Source organism: Oncorhynchus kisutch, linkage group LG25 (assembly GCF_002021735.2).
Source record: "Oncorhynchus kisutch isolate 150728-3 linkage group LG25, Okis_V2, whole genome shotgun sequence".
Classification (NCBI taxonomy): domain Eukaryota; kingdom Metazoa; phylum Chordata; class Actinopteri; order Salmoniformes; family Salmonidae; genus Oncorhynchus; species Oncorhynchus kisutch.
The window spans coordinates 27,135,449-27,163,337 of record NC_034198.2 but is presented as its reverse complement, the minus strand read 5'-3'; the positions used below and the strand labels follow the sequence as shown (position 1 = coordinate 27,163,337).

Genomic DNA, 27,889 nt, shown 5'->3' with positions numbered 1-27,889 from the left:
TATCAACTTGCATTAAGAATATTAGTTTTTTCTTATGCCAAGTTTCAATATCCCTCAGATCTCAACTCTTGACCCTTAAATTGGAAACATGTATGTAAGGAGGACCGGTTAATTCCACGGCAGTATTAGACTGGGTATGATTACATGGCTGGAATCGTAGTAAGGGGCACAATGTGAACATACCTCAAGCGGATGTACTTCAGTTGATTTAATCCTTCAATCTAAAACATGGCCGCTGTACATTTATCAGGCTTTTGCACCCGTGCAAAACGTACATAATCTACCAAACTACAACATCAACCCCTTTTCAGTGTGACTTTACTAAACCTCTCACTAGCTTTTACTAGACTTTCTACTGGTACACATATTGTTAAGCTTAATAACCTTACATATACAGAAAAGATTAAGCACTGTAAAAACAAAAATTAGAAAAAAATGGAACATGCGAAAGCTTGAGTGGCGTTCAAATCATTTGCCAAGATTTTTTTTTTAATCCCTCATTGAAACTAATTTACACAGAATGCAGTACTTTGCTGCCATCCAATGGCAGAGGGTGGTACTGAAATGAGCATTGGTTAGTTTTACAGTCCGTTTAGGATGAGGCCAGAGACTGGTTTCTGTAACCATGGTTTCACCAGTCCTGGCTGGACTTCTGCTTGATGAATTTGAGTGATAGGTAGTAGAGCAGCATGAAGCCCACTACGACAGCAATGAGAACCAGGTAGCAGGAGTAGAGAGGGTACTGGTTCATATCCATAGCTTCCACCACCTGGACAGAAAAAAAATGTCAAAGATTTCATTATACTATATGGTTGGTCCTCTGTAGCTCAGGTGGTAGAGCATGTTGTTGCAATTCCAGGATATTGGGTTTGATTCCCAGGGCCACTCATACATAAGTGCATGTACACTTATGGACTCCCGAGTGGTGCAGTGGTCTTAGGCACTGCATCTCAGTGATAGAGGCATCACCACAACCGGCCCTGATTGGGAGTCCCATAGGGCGGCGCACAATTGGCCCAGCGTCGTTAGGGTTTGGCCGGGTTAGGTCATCATTGTAAATAAGAATTTGTTCCTAACTGACTTGCCTAGTTAAATAAAGGTTAAAAAAAAGACTATTAGTTGCTTTGGATGAAAGCATCTGCTAAGGCCACCTGAGTGGCACAGCGGTCTAAGGCATTGCGTCGCAGTGTTGCAGCGTCACTACAACCTGGATTCAATCCCAGGCTGTGTCACTCCCGTCGGGAGTTGTAATGATGAGAAAAGATCAGTACGATCTATGTACAGTCATGATGGAAGTGTAGTCATTTCACACTAGAGAGCTATATATCTAATGACTCACATGTATGCCATCGATGTTGAAGGTGAAGTTGCCGATGGAGACAGGGTACTTGAGTCCCCTGAACTGGACTTGCAGCATGCCCTCAAAGCCCCAGCGCATGAACGAGGCATGGGAAAACCAGGACGCCACTGAGGAGAGACACACAGTTCAGAGAGACACAGGTCAGAGGTCACAGATGTTGCAGAGAACACGTTACACACAAGATAGAGGGTCCCATATGGTCATGCTCATGTAAACTGTCATATGTTTCTAACGGATCGGGATTTCTGGTATTGCATGTGGCCCTATAGAATGTTCATTAAAAAAAGGCCTAGAATGCGGCAAATGTACGAGGACCAGAGCAGAAATTTGTGGCCTCCTCACCTAACCACATGTTCTCCAGGCTAATGACGAAGCCTCCAGTAAGGTAGAACACAGTGAACAGAGAATTGCCCATGAAGGCTGATGTCTGCAGGGTGGGTAAGGCTGCAGCCACAAACAGAGCCATGCTGCGGCTACAGTACACCATGAGCCACACCAGCAGGAAGTTGAGCAGGAAGCGGTCCGGGGCCTGGTTCAGGCCAGCCAGCCAGTAGATGGGTAGGCCGTAGACCAACGTGAACACACAGTGCTCCGGAAGCTCCCCCAGGACCTGGGTGAGACATACGCACACATTTACGTTTCTGCATCACATTAACTGATATGCTCACTAACAACTGCTTACACTGGACCACAGTTTACATAGCATGTAAATACTGTGGCTACATTGCTTTTGTCACTGTGAAAAATGTGTGTCCTGTTTGCAGGGTTTTTACACAACAGTATGAAATCCTCACTGAGGTCAGGCAAGCATGGTCCTATACTGACCCCTACTGGTTCATGTGTAAACCAACATTTTGAGAACCACTGTAAAATCTTCTTTCTTTCTTTGGCATTTAGCATAAATCTTTTACGTGGTGGTAGCAGGAATCTAACCCACTATCCTGGCGTTGCAAGCACCATGCCCTACCAACTGAGCTACAGAGGACCAGGACAGCCGAAGGCCGATTCTTTTCTTGAGCGGATGGTCAGGGGGCAGAACATAGTTATAAATCATTTGTAAATTGCAAGAAGCCCAAACAGATAGTGTATTTGACAGAAGCGGAATCATTTCGAACCTTGACTACATTGGGTGGGATATGGTCACACCTCTCTATTTATGCGTGGGAATACTTGGGAACAGATTCAATCCCAGGGGCAGCAGGTTAGCCTAGTGGTTAGAGCATTGGACTAATAACTGGAAGGTTGCAAGTTCAAATTCCAGAGCTGACCAGGTACAGATCTGTCATTCTGCCCCTGAACAGGCAGTTAACTCACTGTTCCTTGGCCATCATTGAAAATAAGAATTTGTCCTTAACTGACTTGCCTAGTAAAATAAATAAAAAGTCATAAATTAAAATCACTTTGAATTGAGTTCCTGGTTATTTTACAACAACGAAAACTATATATATATCTATATTTTATTAGTATATTTTTCATGTAATTATTTTTTGCTCAGAAAACTTGGGGGGGCCAAATAAAATCTCCCACGGGCCACCAATTGGGGAACCCTGACATAGTGTGAAGAGGTAGTGGTGTGAACTGTTACCTTGGCAAAGAAGTAGGATGTGACGTTATACATGCCGTCCTCTAGCTCATGGTACAACATGGCTCTCTCTGTGTGACCTGCGGATGTCCAAAATTACACAAGGAACAACACTCATTGGCTCATGATGGATTCTTTCACTCTCAACTGAGCACTCTGATTGGTCACTGTGGCTGCCACTCACACTTTGCTATGACGTCCAGGACCACGGCGAATGGGGTGAGAGCTCCGATCATATAGAGCAGGGCGACTGTGTCCTGGATCGACAGACGCTCCTCCCCCGCCCCGAAGTACAGGAATCCAATCAGCAGAGACATGAGCAGAGCCTCGAAGCCGTGCACCAGCAAAGTGACCAGGTCTCTGAAGTCATTGTGCACCTGCCGCCTGTGAGGAGGAAGCACTTTCACCGTTACTGCAGTTTCTCCTCTCAGATCACTGGGATTAATCCTATCTTAAGATGTATGCACTTAAATCGGCCATTTGCGTAAATCATGCATTCATGTGAATGGAAAATTTCTCAGAAAACTGAGACAGAATGTCCCAAGTGCATCATCATCTTACCTGATGAGGATGGTGAACTGGTGTAGTCGGCCTGGCAGGCGGTCCTTTTGTTTGGATATAGTGATCACTTCCTCCTGAGTTGCGGACTGAGTGCTGTGTCGGGGACAGGCAAACATAATCACTTGGTTGTTACAATGATGTAAAGCAAAATGTAATGCATTAAAAATAGCACATTAAGAAGGTCTCTGAGAAGGTCTCAGAAGGTTTCATAGGCGAGACTCACGTCGTGATGGCCTCCAGGGTTGTGCTTGGCTCCTCTGGCTTCCACATGAAGTCATCTGTCCCTCTCACCTTCTCCACAAACTGGGCTGACAGCACCCTGGCCCTCTCCAGACACTCAGCCTCTCTCTCTGGGCTGCGCCGGTCTATACTGATCAGATCCACTGAGGGGATGGACACACGCATGATCACAGGTACACACACATATTCAGATATACTCAACTGACTTCACAATTTCCCCTTTCTAGATTAGAAGGGAGTAGTGGTGGCTATTGGTTGAGCTTTTCCATCAGAGCAACATATGACGTCCTTCCAACACCAGTTAATCTTCACCAATGGTATGGTGAAGATCCGGACTGTGCCCTCTGTTCCATGCCAGCCAACCTCAGGCACATTCTCACAGGGTGTGAAACAAGCCTCACCCAAGGACGCTACACTTGGCGTCACAACCAAGTCCTTAAAAACCTTGCGTCCGCCCTGGAGGACAAGCGAGCTGCCACCAACTCCCTACCACCCACAGCAGCATCACACTCCTTATGGACAAACTTTGTCCGCGAAGGGGCTAAACCACCGAAGAGCGGCTCTACACCATTAGAGCGAGACCAGCTGCGCTTGGCCCGCGACTGGAAAATGCTAGCTGACATTGGCCGGCAACTTGTGTTTCCTCCGGAGATCGCAACCACCACCCTAAGACCTGACATGGTGCTCTGGTCCCGTTCGCTCAATAAGGTCTTCATCATTGAGCTCACAGTACCCTGGGAGGACTCAGTAGATGAGGTTTATGAGCGAAAACATCTGCGCTATGCTGATCTAGCTGCCGAAGCACAGCATCATGGCTGGAACACAGAAGTCCGACCAGTGGAGGTGGGCTGCAGAGGTTTTGTGGCAACATCTGCAACCAGACTGCTTAGAGACCTGGGAATTAAGGGCCAGAGCCAGCGTTCGGCAATCAAAGCTGTATCGGAGGCGGCAGAAGGCAGCAGTCAGTGGCTCTGGATGAAGAGGAAAGACCCCAGCTGGGCCCCGAAGTGAGAGGGCCAGGAGGTATGCGGTCAACAATGCTTGACTCAGGGAGAAGGACGCCCCTGCCATGCATAGTCCCATGGGATGTTGGCTATCAACAACAAGGCAACTCCTATGACTAATTGGGAATGGGAAGCAAGCGTAGGATTGATCACCCTGTCGCTGGCCGCCTTTGGGGAGGGTGTATAGTGTGAAAGGCCGAAACACCCTAGGAACCAAAGGTACACTACTGACGATGCGCACCCCAAATTTCACCAGGCTCACTGTTCATTAACTCTTGGAAGTGCTTGCACAAAGGATAGTAACATCTCATCCTGTGTTCTTGGAATCAGCATGATACATGTCCATTGGGCTTCTGGCAGGGTAAACCTCTGTGTCAAAAGGGGGAGGAACATGGGGGAACAGATAGCTGACTATTCAGCAGCCTGATGGTCTGGGAGTACAAGCTATTGGCCAGTCTGTTAGTTTTTGCTATGATGCTCCAATACTGAGTGATGGAAGCGGGGAGAACAGGACGTGGCTCGGGTGGCTGAGGTCCTTGATGATCTTCTTGGTCTTCCTGTAACAACTGGTGTTGTACGTGTCCTCGAGGACAGGCACCCAATGGTGCATTGGACTGAGCATAGTGGTATGCTCAGTCCAACGCACCATTGTTGTGCCTTGCGGTCAACGGCGGAGTTGCCATACCAGGCTGTGATGCAGCCCGACAGAACAGTATGCTCTTGATGGTGCTCCTGTACAACACTGTGAGAGCCCTCTGGGACAGGCCAAATTCCTTCAGCCTCCTGAGGTTAAAGAGTCGCTGTCAAGCCTTATTCACCATGGTGTCAGAGTGGTTTGACCATTTCAGATCCTTGGAGATGTGTATGCTGAGGTGTCCACGGCCGCCCCGTTGATACAGTATACCCAACACACAGTATATCCCTTACCTTAACCTACCATAGAAGTCGGAGGGGTTGCAGTAGCGGGGGCAGGGGTGTCCCAGGGCTGTGAAGTATGGAACCATGTCTTTAGCGGGCCCACAGTAGACGGCTGAGCCAGAGGAGAGCAGGACCACCAGGTCAAAGAGCTGGAAGATGTCTGAGCGTGGCTGGTGGATGGACAGCAGTACCAGGCGGTTCCCCCGGGCCAACCGGGACAGAGTGATCACCAGGTTATGGGCCGTGAAGCTGTCCAGCCCCGACGTGGGCTCATCTAGGATCAGGATACCTGCACACAGAGAATGAGATAAGATTAGTGCCTTTTACTGTGCTCAATACAGGGATCTGGGTACAATGATACTCTGAAGTAGTTAAAAGTACAGGTACAGTAACATTGCAGAAAGGAAATGTACCTATGTTAATTACAGTTCTGAGGGGAGCAAACATCTCCATTTGGATTATATCAACGCATAGCCACCAATTTCAAAATAAGTCATATTGGTGCATTCTTCATTACTTGCCCTCCCTCATTCTAGATCTCACCAGGGTTCCAGAGCAGCTGCACAGCGATGCTGACCCTCCTCCTCTCTCCCCCAGACACCCCTCTCACCAAGTCATTGCCCACCCGGGTGTGGGCACACTGTCGCAGACGCAGCTCTGCAATGACGTCATCCACCTATACAGGCAGTGCAGCCACAGTCACATGACAAACAGCTGAAGTGTTATTTACATAATTCCTACACTTTTAGAGGAAAAAAAGTGTTATCCAGAACTTAAAAGGGTTTATTGGCTGTCCCCATAGGAGAACCCTTTGAATAACCCGTTTCGGTTCCCAGTAGAACCCTTTTGGGTTCCATGTAGAACCCTTTCCACAGAGGTTATCCCATGGTTATCCAAAAAGGGTTATCTTTTTTCTAAGAGTGTATGGAGGTTGTTTATGATTTTACTTAAGTTCTACACTGAACAAAAATATAAAAGCCACATGCAACAAGAGTTATCGCTCATATGATGAAATCAGTCATAAAAATAAATAAATTAGGCCCTAATCTATGGATTTCACATGACTGGGAATACAGATATGCATCTGTCGCAGATACTTTTTTTTTTTTTAAAGGTAGAGGCGTGGATCAGAAAACGAGGCAGTATCTGGTGTGACCACCACTTGCCTCGTGCAGATCTCCTTTGCATAGAGTTGATCCAGGCTTTTCATTGTGGCCTATGGAATGTTGTCCCACTCCTCTTCAATGGCTGTGCGAAGTTGCTGGATATTGGCAGGAACTGGAAAACACTTTTGTACACGTCAACCCAGAGCATCCCAAACATGCTCAAAGGGTGACATGTCTAGTGAGTATGCAGGCCATGGAAGAACTGGGGCTGGGGCTGTGCATAATCCTGCTGAAAAATTAGGTGATGGCGGCGGATGAATGGCACGACAATGAACATCAGGATCTCATCACGGTATCTCTGTCCATTCACATTTCCATCGATTAAATGCAATTGTGTTCGTTGTCCATAACTTATGCCTGCGTGGTTACACGTGGTCTGCAGTTGTGAGCACGGTTGCACCTACTGTCAAATTCTCTAAAACGATGTTGACATCTGTGGCATTGTGTTATGTGACAAAACGGAACATTTTAGAGTGGCCTTTTATTGTCCCCAGCACAAAGTGCACCTGTGTAATGATCAGGCTGTTTAATCAGCTTCTTCATATGCCACACACCTGTCAGGTGGATAGAATATCTTGGCAAATAAGAAATGCTCACTTACAGGGATGTAAACAAAATTGTGCACAAAATTTGAGATAAATAAGCTCTGTGCGTATTGAACATTTCTGTGATCTTTTATTTCAGGTCATGAAACATGGAACCAACACTTTACATGTTGCGTTTAATTTTGTTCAGTGTACATTGTTGGATAACGTTGATGGTCCTCATGGTGTGCAGGCTTTTGTTCTGGTCTGTTAGTCCTGGGCTGGAACAGAACATCAGGTCTGTTAGTCCTGGACTGGAACAGAACATCAGGTCTGTTAGTCCTGGACTGGAACAGAACATCAGGTCTGTTAGTCCTGGACTGGAACAGAACATCAGGTCTGTTAGTCCTGGACTGGAACAGAACATCAGGTCTGTTAGTCCTGGACTGGAACAGAACATCAGGTCTGTTAGTCCTGGACTGGAACAGAACATCAGGTCTGTTAGTCCTGGACTGGAACAGAACATCAGGTCTGTTAGTCCTGGACTGGAACAGAACATCAGGTCTGTTAGTCCTGGACTGGAACAGAACATCAGGTCTGTTAGTCCTGGACGGGAACAGAACATCAGGTCTGTTAGTCCTGGACTGGAACAGAACATCAGGTCTGTTCCAGTCCTGGACTGGAACAGAACATCAGGTCTGTTAGTCCTGGACTGGAACAGAACATCAGGTCTGTTAGTCCTGGGCTGGAACAGAACATCAGGTCTGTTAGTCCTGGGCTGGAACAGAACATCAGGTCTGTTAGTCCTGGACTGGAACAGAACATCAGGTCTGTTAGTCCTGGACTGGAACAGAACATCAGGTCTGTTAGTCCTGGACTGGAACAGAACATCAGGTCTGTTAGTCCTGGACTGGAACAGAACATCAGGTCTGTTAGTCCTGGGCTGGAACAGAACATCAGGTCTGTTAGTCCTGGACTGGAACAGAACATCAGGTCTGTTAGTCCTGGACTGGAACAGAACATCAGGTCTGTTAGTCCTGGACTGGAACAGAACATCAGGTCTGTTAGTCCTGGACTGGAACAGAACATCAGGTCTGTTAGTCCTGGACTGGAACAGAACATCAGGTCTGTTAGTCCTGGACTGGAACAGAACATCAGGTCTGTTAGTCCTGGACTGGAACAGAACATCGGATCTGTTAGTCCTGGACTGGAACAGAACATCGGATCTGTTAGTCCTGGACTGGAACAGAACATCGGGTCTGTTAGTCCTGGACTGGAACAGAACATTGGGTCTGTTAGTCCTGGACTGGAACAGAACATCGGGTCTGTTAGTCCTGGACTGGAACAGAACATCGGATCTGTTAGTCCTGGACTGGAACAGAACATCGGGTCTGTTAGTCCTGGACTGGAACAGAACATCAGGTCTGTTAGTCCTGGACTGGAACAGAACATCAGGTCTGTTAGTCCTGGACTGGAACAGAACATCAGGTCTGTTAGTCTTGGACTAGAACAGAACATCAGGTCTGTTAGTCCTGGACTGGAACAAAATCCTGTACACCCTTTGAGTCCCTGGGATTGGAAAGAACACTGCTATAACTTCCCATGTGACAAGACCTGGGAAGTTTACCAATGCTTACCCTCTGGTCCCTCTGTTTCTGGCTGAAGTTTGTGGGTAGCCGTAGCTTAGCCACGAAGGCTAGTGTTTCCCTCACAGTAAGGTGAGGCAGCAGGCGGTCGTCCTGGCGGACATGTGCGATGGTCTTCCTCACCAGCTTTGGGTTGCTAGGTTGCCCATTGATAAGCACTTGGCCAGACGTCATGGAGCCACCCTCACCACGACACGTTATGACGTCCAGCAGTGAGGTCTTTCCACAACCTGTGGAGGGACAGGATATGAAAGAGGCTATAGGGCACATCTTTGCATAGTCATCATCAGACCATAATTGTTTGGGGAATATCCACACTAGATTAAGCTATGTATTGGGAATGCATTCGAAGTGATATGCTAGTTTGGATATTGGAACAAACTGTAACTAGGCGAGACTGGGCACAAAGTAACACAGTGCACAAAGCTGTGCAACTAAATAACTCACCTAAGAAACCACTTAGAAAGCTCTTATTCAATGTGCTTCTGCTTGGTTAGTGTATCTACATGCCTAGGAAGTTTAGCTTAAATCCATAAATATGTCTGTTGCTTTTCAGGCTGAATTCAAAATATTCTTGCCGCCTCTCTTTTTTGAATATTGACCTGTGGAACATTCCCCATATATCTAATAATATATCATTTTTATCAGTAAGAAGAGGTCTTTTGATTGGTATAGTTGATGACAATAATTATTGTTGTATTTTCTCACAAGATTTGTAGTGGGGGCAAATTGTACTATTTGTAACAATTAACCCCTTACCTAAAACACTTCTTTTTTTAGGCCTACTGTGCTGTCTATCATTTGGAGTAAATTATCTTGAATCCTATCGTTCTCATGTAGAAGTACAGCCAGTTGTTGACGAAACAGAGCTAAGATTAGTGCTGCCTCCTGTGGAGAGTAGCTGTGTATGTACCTGAGCTGCCGATGATGGCCAGCATCTGGCCACTGCAGACTCTCAGGTTGAGTTTGTTTATGGCTGTCTGCTTGTCTCCCTTCATCTCCCAGGGCATCTTAAACTCTGAGAGCTTCTCATACCACGGGATCTGAGCAGCTGTGTCCACCTGACACACACACAGGCACACACACACACACACACACACACACACACACACACACACACACATTAGACTTTTTGATACTGTGGTGAAGCTGTGGGACCGCTTGTAAGGGAGGACATCACTAAATCATGAACCACTATAAGTCACTCTGGATAAGAGCGCCCGTTAAATTACAAAAATGTAAATGTAAACTAATTGCTCGCAGAGCAGGGCCGGCATAATGGGCGGGGCCTAGACCGCCCTACCGTACCTCCTTGCCCATCCAAATAAAATATTCATAATTTATTTGCCGAGACGCACGCGGAAAGAAAGATTGACCAAGACGCACGCCCGACAGAAACAGAACATCAGGTCCAGCCCAGGACTAACAGACCAGAACAAAAGCCTGCACACCATGAGGACCATCAACGTTATCCAACAATGTACACTGAATGTATCAATCTCAGATAAAGCATCCGAGCGAGTGAAACAGCGCCCCTCTGTCTCCGTATAGAACCTGTATCTGATGCTGTCTGGACACAAAGGGTATAGCGTGTCATACTTTTTCTGTCCAGACAGCATCAGATACATGGGCTACATATAGTAAGACAAAGGGGCGCTGTTTCACTCGCGAGTTTCAGCAGAGAGGAAGCGGCGAAGCGAGAGGGCTCACTCGCCAAAATCGGTCTCTGGACAGTGATTCAGGTGTGGGTCTCTGGACTGTGACTCTGGGTCTCTGGACTGTGACTCTGGGTCTCTGGACTGTGACTCTGGGTCTCTGGACTGTGTGTAGGCTATTATGCCCCTGTGTGCAAAGAATTTGCATGTTTGTACAATTACATTTCATTGGGCTTGGCCTGGTTTGCAGTGAAGTAGTACTAAAACCTTGTAACCCAGTTCTCCTTAACGTGTATATCTCAATAGTGTGTATGTAGTGTCACGTTATCGCACATTCTTTAAAAAAATTTACCTTTATTTAACTAGGCAAGTCAGTTAAGAACAACTTCTTAATTACATTGACAGCCTAGGATCAGTGGGCAGAACAAAATATTTGTATCTTGTCAGCTCGGGGATTCAATCTAGCAACCTTTCAGTTACTAGTCCAACTCTCTAACCACTAGGCTACTTGCCTCCCCACTTAATAGCCTGTGTGCCTTGCACCTTATTAGGGTCATTGCAGCAATCCTGATTGGGTTACAGAGACTACAGGAATTTAACAGGTAGCCTAGCATTTCATAAAATTATGAAATTGTATATTTAATAAAGATATATCTGCTATATCTGTGTTGAGTTTTGTTGTCTTATCCTCTGACGACGGACCATACCGGTCAAACAAAGGTGGTGGCAGCTTCACAGCTACTCTGCTCTATCCAGTACTTGCCCCACCTCTCAGGTGGTCTAGCGAGCTTTATTACAATGCATGACAGAATGTGAAAGGCAGGCAAAACTGAGACTGATCCAGTCAGATAAGGAGCATAGGGACATTGGGAAGAGTAGAGAGAAAGAATAGAGTGGGAGAAAGGTGTTGTTACCTCATAGTGCAGGTTGCTGACCTCTATCTCATTGCGACCTCCACTGTAGGTGAAGTACAGGCTACTGTCCTCTTCAGAAGAGGAGAACAGCTCAGTGTCTCCTCTCTAAGGAAGGAGTAGAGTGAGGAAGTGGTAAAGAAGTTACTCAGTTTTGTACTGTGTACACATACCATTCACTTATCAGAAGGCCATTCACACATCATAACTATATCTTCACTGGCATCCATTTACCTTATTTACTATGGTAATAAACCCTTGTATTTCTCTTAGTATATTCTGCCAGACATTTGTCTCAGCAAATCTAAGAATACTGGTGTATCTTTAGAGGCTTCATTTTTTTGGCCACCAATGCATCGTACGATGGATTTAATCACCACTTTATCGGACGGTTCTGAAGACTCCTGTATAAAAGTGATTAGTTATGATTCCAGATAAACGGATCCTAAACTGAGCGGTGTTTGATAAAAGGTTATATCGCATACTGGTAAACCGTGTAGGAGACCTCCAGCCTGTCCAGGGTCCACCCAAACAGAGCTACATGTCACCATTATGTCATTTAAAAAGCCTTGAGATAGATAGGCAGATGCTTGCCACCTCTCTAGAGTAGCATGAATATTCAAATACTATTTTACCGTGAAATGCTTACTTACAAGCCCTTAACCAACAATGCCATTTTAAGAAAGAGTTGAGAAAATATTTATAAATTAAACTAAAGTAAAAAAAGTAACTCAATAAAATAACAATAACAAGGCTATATACAGGGGGTACCGGCACCGTGTCAATGTACGGGGGTACAGGTTAGTCGAGGTAATTGAGGTCATATGTGCATCTAGGTAAGGGTAAAGTGACTATGCATAGACAATAAACAGCCAGTAGCAGCAGTGTGTGGGCCTCAATGCAAAAAGTCCGGGTAGCCATTTGATTAATTGTTCAACTGTCTCATAGCTTGGTGGTAGAAGCTGTTGAGGAGCCTTTTGGACCTAAACTTGGTGCTCCAGTACCGCTTGCCGTGCGGTAGCAGAGAGAACAGTCTATGACTTGGGTGGCTGGAGTCTTTGACAATTTTTGGGGCCTTCCTCTGACACTGCCTAGTACAGTATAGAGGTCCCGAATGGCAGAAAGCATTGCCCTAGTGATGTACTGGGCCGTACGAAACTACCCTCTGTAGCGCCTTATGGTGGGATTCAGAGCAGTTGCCATACCAGGCGGTGATGCAACCAGTCACGATGCTCTCGATGGTGCAGCTGTAGAACTTTTTGAGGAGCCATGACAAATCTTTTCAGTCTCCTGAGGGGTAATAGGCGTTGGCGTGCCCTCTTCACGATTGTCTTGGTGTGTTTGGACCACGATAGTTTGTTGGTGATGTGGACACCAAGGAACTTGAAGCTCTCGACTCACTCCACTACAGCCCCGTCAATGTGAATGGGTATGTGTTCAGCCCTCCTTTTCCTTTGTAGCACCATCAGCTCCTTTGTCTTGCTCCCGTTGAGGGAGATGTGCTTGTCCTTGCACCACAATGCCAGGTCTCTGACATCCTCCCTGTAGGCTGTCTCATCGTTGTCGGTAATCAGGCCTACCACCGTTGTGTCGTCAGCAAACTTAATGATGGTGTTGCAATCGTGCTTTGCCACGTAGTCGTGGGTGAACAGGGAGTACAGAAGGGGACTAAGCACGCACCCCTGAGGGGCCCCGTGTAGAGGATCCTTGTGGCAGATGTTGCCTACCCTTACCAGATGGGGTCGGCCCGTCACGAAGTCCAGGATCCAGTTGCAGAGGGAGGTGTTCAATCCCAGGCTCCTTAGCTTAATGATGAGCTTTGTGGTCACTATGGTGTTAAACGCTGAGCTGTAGTCAATGAACAGCATTCTCGCATATGTGTTATTTTTGTCCAGGGGGAAATGGCAATGTAGTGTGCGATTGAGATTGCGTCATCTGTGGATTTATTGGGGCGGTATACGAATTGGAGTGGGTCTAGCGTTTCCGGGATGATGGTGTTGATGTGAGCCATGACCAGCCTTCCAAAGCACTTCATGGCTACAGATGTGAGTGATATGGAGCAGTAGTCATTTAGGCAGGTTACCTTGGCATTCTTGTGCACAGTTACTATGGTGGTCTGCTTGAAACATGTACAGACCCGGTCCGGGAGAGGTTGAAAATGTTGTACACATCCTGGTACTCCATCTGGACCCGCGGCCCTGTGAATGTTGACCTGTTTTAAAGGTCTTACTCACATTTGCTACTGAGAGCGTGATCACACAGTCATCTGGAATAGCTGGTGCTCTCGTACATGCTTCAGTGTTGCTTGCCTCGAAGCGAGCATAAAAGGCATTTAGCTCGTCTAGTAGGCTTGCGTCACTGGGCAGCTCGTGGCTGGGTTTCCCTTTGAAGTCCATAATAGTTTGCAAGCTTTACCACATCCAACGAGCGCCAGAGTCGGTGTAGTGGGATTCAGTCTTAGTCTTGTATTGACGTTTTGCATGTTTGATGGTTGGTCTGCGGGCATAGCGGGATTTCTTATAAGCGTCCGGATTAGTGTCCGGATGGAAGGCAAGGGAGAGCTTTGTATACATCTCTTTGCGTGGAGTAAAGGTGGTCTCAAGTTATTTTTGCTCTGGTTGCACATGTGACATGCTGGTAGAAATGAGGTTTAACTGATTTAAGTTTTCCTGCATTAAAGTCAACGACCACTAGGAACACCGCTTCTGGATGAGCATTTTCTTGTTTGCTTATGGCCTTATACAGCTCATTGAGTCAATGACGGAAATCATAGAAACTCAAACTAAACCCAAACATATAGAAAAAAAAACAAGTGAATGAACCTAAGAACTAATCTTTTCCCAGTCTGTTTCTCGGCCTCTGTGTGTCCTGTCCCATGTCACTATACCTGTGTTGAAGGTCAGAGCTGATCTGTAGATCGTCATTGACTCACCATCTGTGGGGGGCCACCGGTAACGATCCCTGTCTCTGGATCTGGCCTGTTGTCTGTCCCTCCAGTATACATGGTTTGTGGAGTTGTAGGCGGTGGTGGAAGTTCTGATATAGGGGTCAGTGCCCCATGTGCCTGGTTGGTTCTGAGTCTGTATGTCTCCCTGGTCTTTCCTCTCCTCTCCTCTCCCAGGCTGACATAGACTGACTGCACAGCATAGGGGAGACCTGTGAATTATTGTTACCTTTCTCTTTATACAGCCCAAGAGCAAAGTTCCACTGATAAGAGCACTGTGTTAATGGTGCCGGCGCCACTGTCACAACGTAATGCTGAATGGCCACAAACAGATGACTACAGAAAGAAGACGCACATAGAGACAACATATATTTGTGGCTTGGATGAGCAGAGCTGTGAAACCATGATGAATGGGTCCTACTCTATGGAAGTAACACCAGAGGGGACAGAGAGCAGGTCTAAGGAATCGTTTAAGTTTGTGTCGGAGAAGAGCGTGGTGAAGAGGTCTGGACCAGGACCCTCTGACCAACCGCAACCCTCCTGCTGCCTGAGCGTTAGCCACGTCTCCTACAGCGTCAGGTAAGCTAATGCTATTGACAGGATGGAAAGATGTGTTACGAATGTGATGCATGATATCACTGTCCCTTTGTTTGGTACTGTGAATGAACTGTTACAACAATCTTACGGATTGTGCCTTTAAATATTACATTTAGGTCCTACTCGACAAAAGATAGGGCTTGTTATACCAGTAATCGCATCAAGCGGCAAGATTTTGTACTTGAACATACTATTCTGGTACAGTAACAGGGAGGTAAAAATGGAAACATTGTATCTGCTCATCTAAAGCAGAGCAGCTGCATCTCTGTATCTACTGTGCAGATCATTACGTGAATTGGGTCGTTCCACGAAATGGGTGGTGTTAACTTGATTTTTTGGGGGGTCGTTTTCACCTAATTTTTACATTCTGTAATGAAGAGCACATGTTCAACCTAATAAAAAACATGTTTTGCCATTTCAAATGACTATAGTAAGTGCTTATTAAGTGCCAAATAAAGTAACAGGGTTGAACCTATCAGGGTTGACGATTGCATCTTAAATCAATCATAATTCACCTTTATTCATTTCAAAATCTTATTTCTTAAATGTTCCATGTGGTCTATATTAAAAGGTACTTAATTGAATAATACAATTATATTTTAAAATTCAATATTGGTGCACAATTTGTACTTATGATATTAAATGGGTCCAAAAGGGACACATTTTGTGGAACGAGCCAATTATATTCATAACACAGATTCAGTAAACTTTGTGTGTGTGCATGCATGCGCCCTTGTCAGTGAGCGCATGGGGCATTGGTGGGACCTCGCCACCTTCAAAAAGAAATGGACCAGACAGATTCTCAATGGCGTCTCCTTCCATGTGAACAGTGGGCAGATCATGGGAATACTGGGGAACTCAGGTGGGCAACACAAACACACCAATGAAGAACCAAATACTCAGTCAATCTGGTCTCAGATCAAAACGTATTATATGCTACTAACATCTGTGCCACTCCGTTTAGTATGATACAGTGCCTTGCAAAAGTATTCATCCCCATTGGTGTTTTTCCTATTTTTTTAAATTACAACCTGTCATTTAAATGTATTTTTATTTGGATTTCAGGTAATGGACATACACAAAATCGTCCAAATTGGTGAAGTAAAATGAAAGAAAGGATTTGTTTCAAAAAAAAAAAAGATGATAAAGTGATGTGTGCGTATGTATTCACCCCTTTGCAATGAAGCCCCTCAATAAGATCTGGTGCAACCAATTACCTTCAGAAGTCACATAATTAGTTAAATAAAGTCCACCTGTGTACAATCTAAGTGTCACATGATCTGTCACACGATCTCAGTATATATAAACCTGTTTTGAAAGGCCCCAGAGTCTGCAACACCACTAAGTAAATGCCACCACCAAGAAAGCGGCACCACGAAGACCAAGGAGTTCTCCAAACAGGTCAGGGACAAAGTTATGGAGAAGTACAGATCAGGGTTGGGTTATAAAAAATATCTGAAACTTTGAACACCCCACAGAGCACAATTAAATCCATTATTAAAAATTGAAAGACTATGGCCACACAACAAACCTGCCAAGAGAGGGCCGCCCACCTAAACTTATGGACCAGGCAAGGAGGGCATTAATCAGAGAGGCAACAAAGAGACCAAAGATAACCATGAAGGACCTGCAACGCTCCACAGTGGAGATTGGAGTCCTGTCCATAGGACCACTTTAAGCCATATACTCCACAGAGATGGGCTTTACAGAAGTGTGTCCAGAAAAAAAGCCATTGTTTAAAGAAAAAAATAAGCATACACGTTTGGTGTTCACCAAAAGACATGTGGGAGACTCCCCAAACATATGGAAGAAGGTACTCTGGTCAGATGAGACTAAAATTGAGCTTTTTGGCCATCAAGGAAAATGTAATGTCTGGCACAAACCCAACACCTCTTATCACCCCAAGCACAACATCCCCACAGTGAAGCATGGTGGTGGCAGCATCATGGGGGATGTTTTTGGGAATGTTTTCATCGGCAAGGACTGGGAAACTATTCAGAATTGAAGGAATGATGGATGGTGCTAAATACAGGGAAGTTCTTGAGGGAAACCTGAGATATGAGACTGGAACGGAGGTTCACCTTCCATCAGGACAATGACCCTAAGCATACTGCTAAAGCAACACTTGAGTAGTTTAAGGGGAAACATTTAAATGTCTTGGAATGGCCTAGTCAAAGCCCAGACATCAATCCAATTGAGAATCTGTGTTATGACTTAAAGATTGCAGTACACCAGCAGAACCCATCCAACTTGAAGGAGCTGGAGCAGTTTTGCATTGAAGAATGGGCAAAAATCCCAGTGGTTAGATGTGCCAAGATTATAGAGACATACCCCAAGAGACTCGCAGCTGTAATTGCTGCAAAAGGTGGCTCTACAAATTGGTGAATAGTTATGCACGCTCAAGTTTTCAGTTTTTTTGTGTTATTTCTTGTTTGTTTCACAATAAAAAATATTTTGCATCTTCAAAGTGGTAGGCATGTTGTGTAAATTAAATAATACAAACCCCCTAAAAAAATCTATTTTAATTCCAGGTTGTAAGGCAACAAAATAGGAAAAATGCCAAAGGGGGTGAATACTTTCACAAGCCAATGTATGTTAGGTTATGTTACATTGGCCTACCAATGTAATAGCAGTCGTACAATATAATATGAATTGTAAGACATATTGTATGTTGCGAATTACAATTCAGATGATTTGTTACAAATTGCAATTTGTGCTAAAATGCTAAAGTTGCCTGTGATAAGATTTGTCTCACAACATTTGGGTTGCTAGACGTTTGCGTTGTACACCCACCCATCTACCCCACAACCACCCTCCTCTAATTTTTGCTTTAAGTAACCTACCATCTTATCGTACATAATATATACTGAACAAAAATATAAACATAACATGGAAAAATGTCAATGATTTTACTGAGTTACAGTTCATATAAGGAAATCAGTGAATTGAAATACATTCATTAGGCCCTAATCTATGGATTTCACATGACTGGGCAGGGGCGCAGCCATGGGTGGGCCTGGGAGGGCATAGGCCCAGCAAATCAGAATTAGGGCTTTATTACAGACAGAAATACTCCTCAGTTTCATCAGCAGTCTGGGTGGCTGGTCTCAGACAATCCCGCAGGTGAAGAAGCCGGATGTGGAGGTCCTGGGCTGGCGTGGTTACACGTGGTCTGCGGTTGTGAGGCTGGTTGGACATGCTGTCAAATTCTCTAAGAAATGAAATGAACATTGAATTATCTGGCAACAGCTCTGGTGGACATTCCTGCAGTCAGCATGTCAGCACTCCCTCAAAATGTAGACATCTGTGGCATTGTGTTGTGTGACAAAACTTCACATTTAAGAGTGGCCTTTTATTTTCCCCAGCACGGTCCACCTATGTAAAGATCATGCTGTGTGTAATGATCATGCTGTTTAATCAGCTTCTTGATATGTCACACCTGTCAGGTGGATGGGTTATCTTGGAAAAGGAGAAATGTTCACTACTATTTGAGAGAAACAAGCTTTTTGTGCGTATGGACAATTTCTGGGATCTTTTATTTCAGCTCATGAAACATGGGACCAACACTTTATATATTGCATTTATATTTTTTGTTGAGTAAATCATAATAAACGTGTCAAATAATGTAACATAACGCAACATATATTATACTAAATTAATTGGCGTAGATTTTAGTAACATATAATATGTTTTGCTCTGAGACCAGACTGTCAGAGTCATTTGTTTCTGGGTGCCGAGACCTCTAACATAATCAGTAACATAAAATATTTACCACAGTGGAACATAAATGCACAAATCATACCTGACATAGGCCTACAGTACATTTTATAGTACAATGCCTCCTCTTACCATGCAATCTATGTAAAATACTGTAATTCTACTACCGCACAATCATATTTGTCTCATCCTGTGCTGCGTTCTGTGTGTGCCAGGCTCAGGGAAGACCACTCTCCTGGATGCTATCTCTGGGAGGATTGGGAACTCAGGGATTCTTCTGGGAGATGTGTCTGTCAACGGGAGGAAGCTGAAAAGAGAGCAGTACCAGGATTGTTTCTCCTATGTGCTACAGGTAAACACACACAAACAAAGTAATACAGTCTCACCTCTCACTCACTATTCACAGACCGCCATAAATATTGTTCTTAGCTTATCATATTTGCTAGCAGTATAAAGTTCAAGCTGGCTGACATGACGTTGAGCTTTGTCCGTAAACCGCTGCATGAGAAAGTGAGAGAGAGAGTGGGTGAAATACGTGGCGTTGGGTAAATAAGAGTCCACAAATACACTCTCTCCATCAACTCTACTCACTTCAAGTAGGGGATGGGTGGTCAGCCAGGGTGGAATTAACAGGAGTTACAGATAGTTTCTACATACAGTAATCTTTCTCTGGGATGTTCATGTGTATCCACAGCTAAATTAAATCACTGAGTTTAGAACCCAGTCCTTTGAAATAATCTCTCCTTTTACTGCAGATAAAATCCTCCCTGCTCACCGGGGCCATAAACTAATCCAGTCATTAAATTTCCCTCCTAAGCCTTGGATGAGATGGTGATATTAAATCGCACAGTAATTAAGAAGAGGAGCAGGAGAGTTCATCCACGCACTCACCCATGCATCCACGCTCATACCCATGGTGCGTGAGCACATCAAAGTTCCATAATCCAGTAGGGCTCTGCTGTCAGTCAATCATTAAAGCTCAGACCATTCAATCTATGTTAGGGGCACACAGTAAACAGAAAGAGAAAGACAGCATTATACAGCTGCCATACATACACACAAAACTCTCACAGTTCACCTCACCTTTAACACGGATCACTTAGGTAACAGACAGTCCCCTACGTCTGTGCAGAGGTAGGTAACAGACAGTCCCCTATGTCTGTGTAGAGGTAGGTAACAGACAGTCCCCTATGTCTGTGCAGAGGTAGGTAACAGACAGTCCCCTATGTCTGTGCAGAGGTAGGTAACAGACAGTCCCCTATGTCTGTGCAGAGGTAGGTAACAGACAGTCCCCTATGTCTGTGCAGAGGTAGGTAACAGACAGTCCCCTATGTCTGTGCAGAGGTAGGTAACAGACAGTCCCCTATGTCTGTGCAGAGGTAGGTAACAGACAGTCCCCTATGTCTGTGCAGAGGTAGGTAACAGACAGTCCCCTATGTCTGTGCAGAGGTAGGTAACAGACAGTCCCCTATGTCTGTGCAGAGGTAGGTAACAGACAGTCCCCTATGTCTGTGCAGAGGTAGGTAACAGACAGTCCCCTATGTCTGTGCAGAGGTAGGTAACAGACAGTCCCCTATGTCTGTGCAGAGGTAGGTAACAGACAGTCCCCTATGTCTGTGCAGAGGTAGGTAACAGACAGTCCCCTATGTCTGTGCAGAGGTAGGTAACAGACAGTCCCCTATGTCTGTGCAGAGGTAGGCAACAGACAGTCCCCTATGTCTGTGCAGAGGTAGGTAACAGACAGTCCCCTATGTCTGTGCAGAGGTAGGTAACAGACAGTCCCCTATGTCTGTGCAGAGGTAGGTAACAGACAGTCCCCTATGTCTGTGCAGAGGTAGGTAACAGACAGTCCCCTATGTCTGTGCAGAGGTAGGTAACAGACAGTCCCCTATGTCTGTGCAGAGGTAGGTAACAGACAGTCCCCTATGTCTGTGCAGAGGTAGGTAACAGACAGTCCCCTATGTCTGTGCAGAGGTAGGTAACAGACAGTCCCCTATGTCTGTGCAGAGGTAGGTAACAGACAGTCCCCTATGTCTGTGCAGAGGTAGGTAACAGACAGTCCCCTATGTCTGTGCAGAGGTAGGTAACAGACAGTCCCCTATGTCTGTGCAGAGGTAGGTAACAGACAGTCCCCTATGTCTGTGCAGAGGTAGGTAACAGACAGTCCCCTATGTCTGTGCAGAGGTAGGTAACAGACAGTCCCCTATGTCTGTGCAGAGGTAGGTAACAGACAGTCCCCTATGTCTGTGCAGAGGTAGGTAACAGACAGTCCCCTATGTCTGTGCAGAGGTAGGTAACAGACAGTCCCCTATGTCTGTGCAGAGGTAGGTAACAGACAGTCCCCTATGTCTGTGCAGAGGTAGGTAACAGACAGTCCCCTATGTCTGTGCAGAGGTAGGTAACAGACAGTCCCCTATGTCTGTGCAGAGGTAGGTAACAGACAGTCCCCTATGTCTGTGCAGAGGTAGGTAACAGACAGTCCCCTATGTCTGTGCAGAGGTAGGTAACAGACAGTCCCCTATGTCTGTGCAGAGGTAGGTAACAGACAGTCCCCTATGTCTGTGCAGAGGTAGGTAACAGACAGTCCCCTACGTCTGTGCAGAGGTAGGTAACAGCTACAACTGTTTGACATCAGTTGACCATTTTACAAAGGATACATGGTGCTCTGAGTAGAAAACATAGAGTTCACTATACAGTGCATACACAATACATGGACTACTAATATTTTGATCTCATGCCTTCGATCTGTCTTTATCCCTGGCTTTCTGTCTTCCCTCTGTAGAGTGACAACCTGCTGAGTTACCTGACAGTGGAGGAGACTCTGACATACACAGCCCAGTTGGCCCTGAGACGAGACTCAGCAGATGTCATCCACAAGAAGGTGTGAATCATACAGACTATAGATAACCTCTAGACCAGGGCTGGTCTACAACAGATACACATTAAGATATCTTTGATTTTCTCAAGCTATTCTGGTATCAACTGTGATAAGTTGTTGACCCCTGACCACTTGGCCTGGCCTGCAGGTGTTGGCGGTGATGGCGGAGCTGAGTCTAGGTCAAGTGGCCCACAGTGTGATCGGAGGACGCATCTTCCCAGGGATCTCTGGGGGAGAGAGGAGGAGAGTGTCCATTGCCATGCAGTTGCTTCAGGACCCTAGTGAGTACAAAGAAGCTGTCTTTGGTCATTGCCTGTGCAGAATTTCAGGAGACAAGCATGTAAATACCCCTTAAACAAACACATACATACATTACTAAAATATGTGTAGGAAAATACAGGCTATTCTACAAAACCAAGAAAATAGATTTTCAATATCATGGATTATACTGTGCCTTGTTAGAATAAGAGTATGTCACCTTGAGCGAAGGAAAAAGTTGATCATCACAAAGTTCAACCACTTCTGAGCATCTAACAATGAGACCTGTGTCTAATAATAGACTAGAAACAGAGAGGGATGGACAGAGGGGTGATAAGATTGGGAGAGATGGGGGGGGGGGGTAATGAAAGACAGGGTTATTACACACTCAGTATTAAGCTGAGTGAATCATGAGGGGGTGTCCCAGGTGGAGTTTATCAGGGCCTGAGAACCCACAGGGGGTGAGGGGGTCTCAGTCCTCATTCGGATTAGAGGGAGCACTCTCCACCCAAACACTAGGCCACATTAATGAAGGGTTCCCATCCGCTGCCTCGCCAATCAACCAGGAAATGAATTAATCATCACACAATTAATGCATCTGTTAATTCCACTCATCCTTTTTAAAAAAGGCAATCTTTTAATTGTGCTAATTGGATAAATTAACAGAAAAGAACACACTTATCTCAAAGAGTTGCCCCTTAGAGGGGGACTGTTCCATTTAAAAAAGTTCAACTCTGTTTTTAAAAGTTAGAATAAAATTGATGTGGAAGTTTTTTCTATGTTAAATATTCCGATGTGTTACTTTGGGACATGTGATGTCGTTTCAGAGGTCATCCTTCTGGACGAGCCAACCACGGGCCTTGACAGCATGACGGCCAATCAGATTGTTGTTTTACTGGCTGAGCTGGCCAGAAGGGACCGCATTGTCATAGTGACCATCCACCAGCCACGCTCTGAACTCTTCAGGGTGAGGGAAAGAGAACCAAGCTGCTTTGTGTTATTCCCTTATGTTCAGTGATTATGTCAATTTTACAGATTATTTTCATCCCTGAGATTTGTCTGTTGATGCATTATACTCTCTGTTATGTGTGTTTCCTAGGTCTTCAGTAGAATAGCCATAATGAGTAAAGGCGAGCTGGTGTTCTGTGGCCAGCCTGGAGAGATGGTGGACTTTTTCAGCGCATGTGGCTACAACTGTCCAGAATACTGCAACCCCTTTGATATCTATGGTACAGTAATATATTAACTTCACACAATGTTTTCATGTACCACCCCTATCTCTCTATTGACCCTCGAACCTGGTCTGCCCAATGGATTGACCAACAGTGGATCTGACGTCAGTGGACACGCGCTGCAGTGAGAGAGAGGCCACCACCTACAGCCGCATGCACAAGATCACCTCGTCCTATCAGGACTCAGAGATCAATCAGAGCATGCTGAGACAGATTGAGCAGAGTTGCCAGCGAACAGACAAACCCAGCATCCCCTTCAAGAGCAAAGAGTCACCCAGCGGCCTGGCCAAACTGGCTGTGCTTCTCAGGTCAGAGGTCAAACTACTGTGCTGCGCTTGATTATGAAGATAAAATGTTTTTTTCCTAAGGGTATAGTAGCCTATGACGTGGTAGTATGATGCCACTACCCCTGATTTACTGTCGGACTCAGTCCTGTCTGACCTCTATCGTCTCCAGTGCTGTCTGACCTCTATCGTCTCCAGTGCTGTCTGACCTCTATCGTCTCCAGTGCTGTCTGACCTCCATCGTCTCCAGTGCTGTCTGCACTGATCTGGCTTCTGGCAACGCGTGTCGTGTTAGAATGACGCCACCTGAAGGAAGACAATTGTCTAACCTTTCTCTCTTTCTGTAGGAGGACTGTGAGGAACCTGTCTCGAGACAGGATGGGTGTCCTGATGCGTCTGTCACAGAACCTCATCTATGGCCTGTTTGTGGCCTTCTTTGTCATGAGGCTGGATGATGACATCACCAAGGGAGCGGTACAGGACCGGATTGGCATCATCTATCAAGCAATGGGGGCGTCGCCTTACACTGGCATGCTGAACGCTGTAGCTCTGTGTGAGTTAACTTGTTGTTTCTTACACTGACGTACTGAACGCTGTAGCTCTGTGTGAGTTAGCTTGTTGTTTCTTACACTGACATGCTGAACGCTGTAGCTCTGTGTGAGTTAACTTGTTGTTTCTTACACTGACATGCTGAACGCTGTAGCTCTGTGTGAGTTAGCTTGTTGTTTCTTACACTGACATGCTGAACGCTGTAGCTCTGTGTGAGTTAGCTTGTTGTTTCTTACACTGACATGCTGAACGCTGTAGCTCTGTGTGAGTTAGCTTGTTGTTTCTTACACTGACATGCTGAACGCTGTAGCTCTGTGTGAGTTAGCTTGTTGTTTCTTACACTGACATGCTGAACGCTGTAGCTCTGTGTGAGTTAACTTGTTGTTTCTTACACTGACATGCTGAACGCTGTAGCTCTGTGTGAGTTAACTTGTTGTTTCTTACACTGACATGCTGAACGCTGTAGCTCTGTGTGAGTTAGCTTGTTGTTTCTTACACTGACATGCTGAACGCTGTAGCTCTGTGTGAGTTAACTTGTTGTTTCTTACACTGACATGCTGAACGCTGTAGCTCTGTGTGAGTTAGCTTGTTGTTTCTTACACTGACATGCTGAACGCTGTAGCTCTGTGTGAGTTAACTCTGTGTGGGTTAACTCTGTGTGAGTTAACTCTGTGTGGGTTAACTCTGTGTGAGTTAACTCTGTGTGAGTTAACTCTGTGTGAGTTAACTCTGTGTGGGTTAACTCTGTGTGGGTTAACTCTGTGTGGGTTAACTCTGTGTGGGTTAACTCTGTGTGAGTTAACTCTGTGTGAGTTAACTCTGTGTGGGTTAACTCTGTGTGGGTTAACTCTGTGTGGGTTAACTCTGTGTGAGTTAACTCTGTGTGAGTTAGCTTGTTGTTTCTTACACTGACATGCTGAACGCTGTAGCTCTGTGTGAGTTAACTTGTTGTTTCTTACACTGACATGCTGAACGCTGTAGCTCTGTGTGAGTTAACTTGTGGTTTCTGCATGGTCTGAAATGGCACCCTATTCCCTGTAATAGTGCACTATGTTTGCTGGCTCTAGAGTAGTAGATAATCACTCAGTAAGTCTCTTGGACCTTATTTGGTGAGAGGACCCTGACTAGGAACTTTTCTCCAGATCTCAATGGAAAGTTCAATGAACCCTCCTATTTTACCCCGTCTCCTTCCATCCCCTATCTCACGGAGTAGTGATAAGGGATATAGAAGGAGATAAGGGACTGGGCCAAGCGACTTAAGGGCAACCACGAGTCAATAAGCACCGAAACAGCTGTAGATAGCGGCAGTGGGTTTATAACGTTTATCTGTCTTGAACTTTGGGATATTTAGTAGCCCATAGGCAAAGCTACTTTTAGCACACACATCTCTGTGCTGAAATGACATTATACAAGAGAAACGAATACAATCAGTGTAATAGTTTAATGGTAAAACAATTCAAGGTATCCTTGGAATATTTACCTGGATGCAATAGCAGGGGTTGTGTTCATATAATCACCACTGCCCTAATGATGTTGTCATCTCTAGTTCCTGCTCTGAGGGCCATGGCTGACCAGGAGAGTAAGGATGGCCTCTACCAAAAGTGGCAGATGTTCTTGGCCTACATCTTCCACATCCTCCCCTTCAGCATCATCAGCGTGTTCATCTTTTCCTCCTTCCTGTACTGGTGTGTGTGAGAGTGAGAGTGAGAGTGAGAGAGAGATTCTTCTATCCTTGTGAGGACCTAAAGTAAAACTAGTCAATTTCTACCTCATGGGGACATTTTCCACATCTCCATGAGGACAAAGGCTATTTGAAGGTTCGGTTCAGGGATTATGGAAAATAGTATTTTGAATGTACATTTATTTTAGGTCCTGACGAGGATAGAAGAACATAACGTGTGTGTGTTTACCATGTACAGTGGATTTTTGTTTTAGATTCCGTCTCTCACAGTTGAAGTGTACCTATGATAAATTACAGACCTCTACATGCTTTGTAAGTAGGAAAACCTGCTAAATCGGCAATGTATCAAATACTTGTTCTCCCCACTGTAGATTTGCATTCATAGTCTCTCACAGGTGACTGTGTGTCCATGCATGGGTGTGTCACTCTCTCTCAGGACGGTGGGGATGAACCCAGAGATGTGGAGGTTCCTGTCTTTCTCGGCGGTGATCCTGGTGCCCCATCTGGTGGGTGAGCTGCTGACCCTGGTGCTGATGGGAGTGGTGCAGGACCCCAACATGGTCAACACAGGAGTGGCGCTGCTCAACGTAGCTGGAATCATGGTGGGCTCCGGATTCCTCAGGTCAGACCACTACTAGGAAATATGGACTTGTGTTTTCAGTGTCTAATTGTCATATCCTTTAACAATTCCCTCTAACAATTCATTTTGTTAATGATTGGTACTGGTGAAGTTATGTGTTTGTGCATTGGCTCCCATAACCACTCTCAAAGTTGTAAACTATGGACCATAATGTAACTAATGGTCCTGTTCTGTTTTTCTCCCTCTATAGGAGTTACCAGCAGATGCCTGTGGTGTTCCAGTGGCTCAGCTACCTAACCTTTCAGAAGTACGGATGTGAGCTGCTCATCGTCACAGAGTTCCATGGCCTCAACTTCACATGCAGTAAGACTCATACCAAATCGTTCTCCAGTTAACAAAGCTAGTGATACCAGTGTCCAAATGATTCAGGAGATTCTGTGATCAGTGCATTGTAACAGTTTGGAACATCCCTATCAGGTTGCTCTAAAAAGCCAATGTCAAGACTCATGAGTACTGTATATCGGCTGATTTTTACAATGAGTCTGGGGTTGATTACTTCTGTCTATGTTCTATGCAGATACAGGCAGTATACCTTTGCCAGGTGCCTGTCTGACAGATGGAGATGACATCATTGACCAGGGTTACCCAGGAGCCCTGGACCGCTACACTCTGGACTTCCTCCTGCTCTACTCCTTCCTGCCTGCCCTGGTGCTGCTGGGAGTCATCAGCTACAAGATCAGAGACTGCCTCGTCCAACACTGAAACAGACACCAACATGGAGACAGAAAGGGGTGTGGGAGTGCTGTAGTTTGGTCTAGTGGTACTGTAAGCAAAACCTGTGCAATACACCACATACACTCAGTGGCCAGTTTATTAGGTACACCACCACGTTCACGAAAATGGTTCGCTCTTACAGAGCGTGAGTCACATAGCTTGCTATATAAAGCAGATAGACAGGCCAATGAAGGTACATTCCCCAATAGCAGGGATTCGAACCCTTGGTCCACCACTTTCTATGTAGTTCATCCCCTTCCATCTGTCTTCAAACTGTCTAATTGAAAGTAAGAAACACATAAGGAATGGAGTTATATTCCCTGCCCATTTGGGGCATTTATGCTGTTATTGAATACCGGACTTCTATGGTAAAGTCTGCCCTGTAAAGACAGCCATGGACGTGGTTCTTGAGTTGGACTATCACATTTACTAGGAGTGTCATGAGCAAAGAAAGTGATTGGTGTGATGTCGGTATGGCAACAAATCTAGTGAATGATTCTCTGACACTGTAAAGAAGTAATACTACTGTAATACTGTTTTTACTTTACAAATAAGGTATATTGTTGGATATCTGTGTTTTCTACGCTTGCAGAAAGTGACATGCCAGTATGATGGGATGTGTTGGATCTCCATATTGTTGTAAAAATGCCAAGTAAATGTATTTTTCTAAATAAATGTTTCTAATGAACATACTTACAATACAAACTGTTGTGCTGTGTATGTGAATAGGGAAATCAATGTTTGAATCCAATACAATTGATCTGAAACATGTATTAAATAGTAAGTTCTACAGTACATCGTAATCAGAGCATTTCTCTGGGTATATTA

General features: G+C 45.2%; 2 protein-coding genes across 2 annotated transcripts; one reads left to right on the top strand and one right to left on the bottom strand.

The window, feature by feature from the left end:
- Window positions 1-452: 452 nt before the first annotated feature.
- On the bottom strand, window positions 453-14,747 carry abcg8 (ATP-binding cassette, sub-family G (WHITE), member 8). The gene is made up of 13 exons (XM_020460597.2): window positions 14,500-14,747; window positions 11,571-11,675; window positions 9,915-10,062; window positions 8,993-9,231; window positions 6,209-6,341; window positions 5,685-5,954; window positions 3,727-3,886; window positions 3,504-3,596; window positions 3,127-3,326; window positions 2,946-3,022; window positions 1,703-1,970; window positions 1,340-1,467; window positions 453-769 (listed from the first exon to the last, which is right to left on the bottom strand). Exons 1-13 carry the CDS (start codon window positions 14,569-14,571, stop codon window positions 632-634), a joined length of 2,031 nt encoding a protein of 676 aa, XP_020316186.1. The 5' UTR covers window positions 14,572-14,747; the 3' UTR covers window positions 453-631.
- A 22-nt stretch (window positions 14,748-14,769) lies between these two features.
- On the top strand, window positions 14,770-27,766 carry abcg5 (ATP-binding cassette, sub-family G (WHITE), member 5). Its single transcript, XM_020460596.2, has 13 exons — window positions 14,770-15,090; window positions 15,849-15,970; window positions 19,041-19,177; window positions 21,608-21,706; window positions 21,852-21,984; window positions 22,789-22,928; window positions 23,061-23,190; window positions 23,288-23,501; window positions 23,825-24,030; window positions 25,573-25,711; window positions 26,144-26,329; window positions 26,538-26,650; window positions 26,865-27,766. The coding sequence occupies exons 1-13, from the start codon at window positions 14,795-14,797 to the stop codon at window positions 27,047-27,049; spliced, it is 2,100 nt and encodes a 699-aa protein (XP_020316185.1). The 5' UTR covers window positions 14,770-14,794; the 3' UTR covers window positions 27,050-27,766.
- Window positions 27,767-27,889: the final 123 nt, after the last annotated feature.

Excerpts from the sequence above, each read along its gene's own strand:
- abcg8 (XM_020460597.2), bottom strand. The coding sequence starts at position 14,571 with ATGTATACTGGAGGGACAGACAACAGGCCAGATCCAGAGACAGGGATC. Across the intron at positions 9,232-9,914 it reads GGCCATCATCGGCAGCTCAG|GTTGTGGAAAGACCTCACTG; the intron begins GTACATACACAG and ends GTCCCTCCACAG. Across the intron at positions 3,327-3,503 it reads CAGTTCACCATCCTCATCAG|GCGGCAGGTGCACAATGACT; the intron begins GTAAGATGATGA and ends TCCTCCTCACAG.
- abcg5 (XM_020460596.2), top strand. The coding sequence starts at position 14,795 with ATGGTGCCGGCGCCACTGTCACAACGTAATGCTGAATGGCCACAAACA. Across the intron at positions 21,707-21,851 it reads CAGATGTCATCCACAAGAAG|GTGTTGGCGGTGATGGCGGA; the intron begins GTGTGAATCATA and ends CCTGGCCTGCAG. Across the intron at positions 21,985-22,788 it reads GCAGTTGCTTCAGGACCCTA|AGGTCATCCTTCTGGACGAG; the intron begins GTGAGTACAAAG and ends ATGTCGTTTCAG.